At 44.8% G+C, this 7,966-nt stretch overlaps 1 protein-coding gene across 2 annotated transcripts in view; it reads right to left on the bottom strand.

The window, feature by feature from the left end:
- The window catches only part of Ttll9 (tubulin tyrosine ligase like 9), a 44,294-nt gene extending 36,855 nt beyond the window's left edge, over positions 1 to 7,439 (bottom strand). The window contains exon 1 of one of the 2 annotated variants that reach the window (XM_021156838.1): positions 7,369 to 7,439. In XM_021156838.1, the coding sequence (XP_021012497.1) occupies positions 7,369 to 7,383 (15 nt within the window). In that variant the 5' untranslated portion in view covers positions 7,384 to 7,439. The remainder of the gene's footprint in view (positions 1 to 7,368) is intronic. The other variant, XM_029474733.1, reaches the window with a different exon arrangement.
- Between the last annotated feature and the right edge of the window lie 527 nt (positions 7,440 to 7,966).

Here is a 7,966-nt window from a genome sequence, read left to right as displayed (position 1 = left end):
GATTTCTGAGTTCGAGGCCAGCCTGGTCTACAGAGTGAGTTCCAGGACAGCCAGGGCTACACAGAGAAACCCTGTCTCAAAAAACCAAAAAAAAAAAAAAAAAAAAAGGGGAGATACAGGAGCAGTGTTTCATTCTATAATGAATTCTATAAAGTGTTCAAAGCAAGTTTTACATGACCTTGCTTTATCATAGTGCACATCTGTGGCCTCATCCTTGGACCTGATCTAGAATGAATGTTTTTCCTTGATCACACATCTGTCCCAAGCCTATTTCTCTTCTTAGTGTAATTTATGAAAGCTCATTGCATTCCTTATTGTTCAGCCTTTACTTACCATTCTATGAGGAGGGAGCACATTCTATTCTTGATTCTAACTTTATTACGTCTCTCTGGCAAAACAACTAAAACCATCTCCTTAAACTTTTTCCCCAAAATTATTTGAATCAAATTAGGAATTTCATAAGGTCAGTAATTCATCCAGACAGCATTAATTCATGAAAGTTCATCTTCATGTTGATCAGCAGGGAATTTGCCCAATGATGCCCAGGAATCATTGGACTATGTAATTATGTCCAAAAGGCACATCAGCAACGAGAAGCAATCCTGGGATGAAGTCTCTGGGCTGTGCCTCTCCAGATTGCACCCATCACAGCCATGCAATATGGTGATCCAGCTCCAGAAAACTCACTTGCTTGCCATAGCCTTTCCTAGATGGCTTCTGCCAGCTCAACACCTCATTTCATACTTCTGCCCACCAGGCCAGTTAGGTAACAAGGTTCCTAAGCCACTAGACTTAGGGTAGCTTGTTCCATTGGAAATAGATACAAGCAGAAGCAAAAACCGATTAGTGTGTAGTAACCTGCGGTCAGCACCATTGTTGAACTAACAATTCGGGAGCTTATGGATTCCCTCATATTCTCTATGTAAATACATCTTATCTATAAACAAAGGCACATTTTCTCCCTCCTTTTTGATATCTATCGTTCGGCTGGAACCCCTGCTTGCCCACATAAACTGAGAAACAGCATCTGCCCCCTTCCATCAATCCCGCCCACACTTACACTCTGGGCTAACATGTCATCACCTCTCTACATAGCTACATTTCCAGAAGCTCACACAAGAGTGCCTACCCAGGGGCTCAGCTTTTGATCATACATGGGCACAATCCCAGCTCCTGGCTGGCACGACACAACCCCTTGCCTAAGTTCTATAAAACACCCGTTTCTCAGCCTGGGTGCACAATTTCCGCAACCACATTCCTTGGAACAGGTAAACCCGCCCAGGAGTTGCATCTACTAAACCTGCCTTTATTTTTAATCTGGTCTAATCTAGCCTAGACTGCATCTGCAAAGAACTTATTATCTATGTCTTTTATTTACCTGTGTTGCTCAGCTGCAGTATCTAAACCTTCATACGGTGCTGATGCTGACTTAAAGTACTGAGTGCAAACATCCTGGACTTGTGCCTGACCTTAAAGGACATTTCCTGTTTCAACTTTTAAAGATGATGTTGCTGAAGCCAGCGAGATGGCTCAGTGTGTAAAGGTGCTTGCAACCAACCCTGACTATCTGAGTTCAATCCTGGAGACCCACATGCCGGACAGAGAAAATGGACTCCTGAAACTTGTCCTCTGACCTCCACACATATATCATGAAGCTTGTGCACACAATTATTTTTTTTAAGTAATAATTTTTTTTTGGTTTTTCCAGATAGGGTTTCTCTGTGTAGCCCTGGCTGTCCTGGAACTCACTCTGTAGACCAGGCTGGCCTCAAACTCAGAAATCCACCTACCTCTGCCTCCCAAGTGCTGGGTTTAAAGGTGTGTGCCACCACTACCCGACTATAAAAATTTGTTTTAAGCAATGATGTTACTATAGGTTCTTATAACTGTCCTATACCAAAAGGGGTAAAGAGTCTGCTGTTCCCTAGTAAGTATTTTATTTAAACATTTTTTACTTCAGGCATCTTTTCTTACATAACTATGGAAATACTATGAAATTCACTGAAAACCATCTTTCACTGGTAATTATTATGTTATTCACCTATCATGGTCGTCAGGTTCTAGTTCTTTGGAGATGTTTTACATTTATTTCTGCCTGACACCACAAAAAACTGTGCGAGAGGGGAAGAGAGAGGCAGAGGCAGAGGCAGAGGCAGAGGCAGAGGCAGAGGCAGAGGCAGAGGCAGAGGCAGAGGCAGAGGCAGAGGCAGAGGCAGAGACAAAGAGCACACGGCCTTGCTGCATATGTGGAGGTCACTGGACAGCCCTGACTATCAGTGTTTGCCCTCCATCTTGTTTGAGATGAGTCTCTTTTGCGGTTTCCTAGTCTGTATGCCAGGCAAGCTGGCACTCAAGTTTCCAGAGATTCCCCTGCCCACACTTACTATCTCTTCCTAGGAGGACTAGGCTTACAGAAGGGTGCTACCATGCCCAGCTTTATCTTGGTTCTGGGCATTCTAACTGCAGTCCTCACTCTTTCACAGAAAGCACTCTACCCACTAAACCATCTCCCCAGGTGTCTTAGGGTTTTACTGCTGTGAACAGACACCATGACCACAGCAACTCCTATAAGGACAACATTTAATTGAGGCTGGCTTACAGGTTTAGAGGTTCAGTCCATTATCACCAAGGTGGGAGCATGGCAGCATCCAGGCAAGCATGGTGTAGGAGGAGCTGAGAGTTCTATATCTTCGTCTGTAGGCCTCTACAAGAAGACATCCAGGGAGCTAGAACTATAGTATTAAAGTCCACACTCATAGTGACACACCTACTCCAACAAGTCCACACCTCCTAATAGTGCCACTCACTGGGCCAAGAATATACAAACCATCAGATTCCACTCCCTGGCCTCTATAGGCTTGTTCAAACACAAGAGTCTCTAGGGACCATACCTACCCATAGCATAATAAAAAATACATTTCGTCCAACTTCAAAAGTCTCTATAGTCTATAGCAGTCTCAACAATGTTAAAAGTCCAAGGTTCAAAGATTTTTCTGAGATTCATTCAATCACTGTAATCCCCTATAAAGTCAAAATCAAAAAGCAGATCACATACCTCAAACATCATTCAGGATATACACTACCATTCCAAAATGTAATAGTAAATATTGGACCAAACAAGACCAAAAACCAGCTGGGCAAACTCCAAACTCTGCATCTCCACAAGTGGTGTCAAAGCGCTCTTCGGATCTTCAACTCCTTTCATCTTTGTTGCCTGCCGCACAATTCTCTTTGGCTGGTTCCACTCCCTATTAGCAGCTTGCCTCAGCAGATATCCCATGGCTCTGGCATCTTGAACATCTTGGGGTCTTCAAGGCAACTTCAATGTTACAGCTTCTTGGTTCAATGTCTGGGATCCACCCATGATCTTCTGGGCTCCTCCAAAGGGCTGGCATCACTTCTCCAGCTCTGCCCTCTGTAGCACTCTAAGCTCAGATTGATCCACTACACTGCAGCTGCTGTTCTTGGTGATCATCCCATGGTACTAGCATCTCCAATACACTGGGGTCTCCCACTGAACTAGGTTTCTCCAATAGCCTCTCATAGGCTCTCTTCATGGTGCCAAGCCTCAAATCCTTTGCATGACCTCTTCAGTCCTGTGCCATCAACTACAGCTGAGGTTACACTTTCTCCAATGGCCTTCCATGACCTCTCACAGTGCCAAGCCTCAGCTGCTCTCTATGACCCCTTCATCCCTTCAAAATCAGTACCACCTGGGTGACTCTTACACATTACCAAGTTCAGCTGCAGCACCAGGTACAACCTTGGTTATCTCTGGAACACAGCTTCTTTGTGCTGCCGGAAGATTTCACCTCAGTGATGCTGGTGTCTTCTTAATCACTGCTATTTTCTTAGCTCCAGCTAACCAGCATCAATTGTAAAGCCAGAGCCACATGGCCCAAGCTGCTGAGTTCTGCTGCTTGCTGGAAGTAGAACATGGCTCCCTTGTTCTATTTCATTATCACGAGCTTTCTGTTTTCCAACTCCTTCACTGCCTAAGCTTGGCTGTCCCGGAACTTGCTCTGTAGATTGACCCTGAACTCAGAGAACTGCATGGTTCTGTCTCCAGAATGCTGGGATCAAAGGCATGTACCACCATGGCTGTACTTAAGTTTTTCTTCACCTAGAACTTGCTCTGTCCCAGGCTGGCCTTGAACTCAGAGATCTGTTTGACTCTGCTTCCTAGAACTAAATGTGTGTACCACCATGCCTGGGCCAAAGCTTTTCATGGCCACTATTCCTCAAGACCTGGATAAAAGCCTCAAGATCTGGATTGTAGTTTATTCCAGATTAAAAAGTCCAAATGAAAACAATAACCAGGCAATAATGCCTAACATAATATAACTATTCCTTGTTCAAATGCAAACATATAAACAATAAGCTTAGCTGGGCGGGATCTTGCCCCGAGGTCACCACTCTCTTAATCTGTTTATCTCCTTGAACACAGGATTCAGCTCCCTTGCACTTCCTGGTGCCTTTTTATTACTTGAACCACACGTTTTTTATTTTTTCTTTCTAAACGTGCTCTGCTTCGTCAAAAACACTCTTCATGAGGCTAAACCACAGCAGTCTGAACTGGTATGCTTTGAGACCTCCGTTGTCAATGTAATTAATTTGATTCACTTAACCTTAGCCTCAGGCAGACTCTTCGGACACAGGCAAAAAGCAGCCACATTACTCACCAAAATAGCACAAGAGCAGTCTCTTGGCCACATACTAAAATTCTTTTCCTCTGAAACATCTAGAGCCAGGCTTCCACAGTTCAAATCACCCTCGGCAACAAAGTCTACCATATTCCTACTAGGATGGCCCATTAAGCCCTACATAAAGCATTTCACTGCTTTCCAAATCCAAAATCCAGAAATCCACATTCTTCCAAACAAGAGTATGGTCAGGCCTAACACAGTAATATCCCAGTCCCTGGTACCCACTTCTGTCTTAGGGTTTTCACTGCTGTGAAGAGACACCATGATAAAGGCAACTCTTATAAAGAACAACATTTCATTAGGGCTGGCTTTCAGGTTCAGAGGTTCAGTCCATTATCATCGAGGCAGGAAGCATGGCAGCATCCAGGCAGTCATGACTGTGGGGGAACTGAGAGTTCTACATTTTATAAGTCAAACAGGAGAAGGTTGGCTCCCACATGCCTAGGAGGAGGGTCTCAAATTCCACCCACACAGTGACACACTTCCTCCAACAAGGCCACTCCTCCTATTAGTGCCACTCCCTGGGTCAAGCACATTCAAACCACCACATCCACAAAGACCATAATTTACCAAAGTTAGATGAATGTCAAAGTAACCTTAAAACACATTTCTGGAAGAGCATAGTAATTATTTTAGACAAAACATGCCAATTATTTTTGACTTATATCTTTTCTAGTTATTTTACTTTATTTTGGTTAATACAACTGGACCATGTGAGAGGGCTAGGCTGATTCCACGACAGACTTCAAACTGGCAGTTAAGAAGACTAAGCCTAATAATTGGGCAAGTTCAGGCAAGCCTGAGCAAGACAAAAAAAAAAAAAAAAAAAAAAAAAAAAAAAAACAAAAAAAAAAACCCAGGTTCCAGCCTTCACGTTCTGGAATGCCTAGAGATAGAGGAAGATAAAGCCCATCTACCCTGGAATTCCAATGTGCTTTAAATCGAGCCTTCGAGCTCACTTGGTGTTTCTCTGTCTTGGTGATGGGGACCCAGCATGCTGAACTTCTGCAGAATAAAACACTCTTTGTGTTTACATACTGTTTGAGCCTGGGGTGTCTTCAGTGAATCATGGACCCTTACTGTTGTGTTTTATAGAAATTAAGAAAGAGAAGGGATGTGTTTGGTGGATGTACAGTCAGGTGTGGGGGAGGGGAGTGCCTCTGCAGGCCCATCCTGAGGTATCCCTTCCCCTGAGGGGCCAGCCACACAATGGTGTAGTATAGAATAGAGTAGCATAGAGAGCATGGGGAGGGGAGCTGAGAGGGTATTAGAGACAGAGAAAGAGAGAGAGAGAGAGAGAGTGTAAAGGAGTAGAAGCTGACCATGAGCACATGGAAAAAGGGGAGAAGGGAAATGGAGAGATGCAGGAAGGAGCAAGAGGACAGAGAGCAAGAAAGCAAGAGAGCAGAGGGTGCAAGCAGCCCCTTTTATAGTGAGTCAGGCATACCTGGCTGTTGCCAGGTAACTGTGGGGCAGAGCCTAGACAACATGCTAACACACATGGTCAAAGCCATGAAAATCTCAATGTGTTGCCAAGACAGACATGACCTCTGTGGGGGATGGGCTTAGAGGGCTGAGAACTGTCTAAGCAAACACAAAATGCAGTCAGAACAAGATGGGGCTGCCTCAGTCATTCAGTGTCAAAGGGAAGCAGGCCGAACGAAAAGGGCTACTGCAGTAGATGTTAGTTTGGGTTCCGTTGATGACATTGTAATAGTCTCCTAGCCTGTGTATTGAAAGAGTGTCACTTCAATTAAGAAGTGAGTCATGATGATTTAGCACAGTGGTAGTGGAAGTGGAGGGAATAAGTTCAATATATATTCACAAAGTTAAAAGAGAAGGATTTGCTGATGAAGGCATTGAAACAAAGGAGTCAGTCAGCGCCTTAGTTTCTCTAACTTGATCAACAGCAGTCAGTCACCCAATAGTGATAAGTGTGTGCAAGCTCTGTGCTTGGCGCTGGGGTTCAGTATTAGGGAGCAAGTCGACCCTGGAGTCTAGAAGGAAAGACAGACATTAGACGGAATAAAGAAGCCCAGTAAAGGGAGGAAATTCACGGCACTCTACTGGTAGATTCGCTTTTTGTTCTGAGAGGAAAAGAAACAGAGGTGGCATTCTGAAATGTCCAAACACGAAATAAGAAGCAGAATGCTGGATTCTAAGGAGACTCATTTTTCTTCATTAGATCCCATTTTTCCTGGTTTTAAAATCAGGGTTTGTCTGTTCGAGTCTCATGAGGTTCAGATAGTACTGGGCTTGGAAAAGTCACTAACGGAGCTTTTTGGGTGGATGAATGGGTGGATGAATGGATGGACGAACAGACCGATGGATGACGGGCATGCAAACCGGGGATGAAAGAATCTCTAGTGGTTTCTCTAAGTCAGGAAAGTATCTGAGAGCCACAGAAATCGCTGGGTTCAATTTAAAATCTAGACTCAGTAAATTCCCTCCAGCACAGCGCTCTCGCGGAGCGTGTGTATGTGGCGCACGGCATGTCGGGACTTGCAGTCCTAAGAAAGTCCAGCGTGTTCTTTTCTTTTTCTTTTTCTTTTTTCTTTTTTAATTCCCCCTAATTACTGCACCCAACCTTCCCCTTCTGAATCCCTCCGCGGTTTCCTTTCATCAAGAACAATCAACATCATCGGATTGGTGAGAGTCCTACCTTCTGTCGCGACATGAGTTGGGCCCAAACCAAACCGCCACGGGCGCCCTAGAAAGCTTGTGCGTCTCGTTGCTACGACAACCAAAGGCGGTGTCCCGATCCGCCGATCTGATTGGATGATAGCAATCTGTTTGGATGACTCGCCTTTAGGTTCCCTCTGACCCAAGCAAGGATCTTGGAAGAGTTGCCCACGTCAGTCTATTGCTTGAACCTTTCTCTCTTGGCGCCACTTGCCGCCACTTCCCAGCGTGGGGGTACACTCGGCTAGAGGCTGGCTGCCCGCCACAGCAGCACTTCCTATTCTGCTGTCCTGCTACACTCCCCGCCCCCACCCATCTAATAACACTACCTTTGAAAAATGGACACGTTAAAAAAATGCAGTCCTCTAACTGAGGGAAGTTTCCTCACCAGGTCACCTGATTATTTGATGTCTCCCCCCGCCCCCGCGAAACATTAATTCTCTCTCTCCCTCCCTCCCTCCCTCTCTCTTTCTCCTTTTATTTTTCTTCCTTCCTTTTCTTTTCCTGCTTTCCCCTTCCTTCCTTTCCTTCCTTCCTTTCTTCCTTCCTTCCTTCCTTCCTTCCTTCCTTCCTTCCTT

The sequence above is a fragment of the Mus caroli genome, chromosome 2, assembly GCF_900094665.2.
Source record: "Mus caroli chromosome 2, CAROLI_EIJ_v1.1, whole genome shotgun sequence".
Lineage (NCBI taxonomy): Eukaryota > Metazoa > Chordata > Mammalia > Rodentia > Muridae > Mus > Mus caroli.
This window is presented reverse-complemented; position numbering and strand designations above follow the sequence as displayed.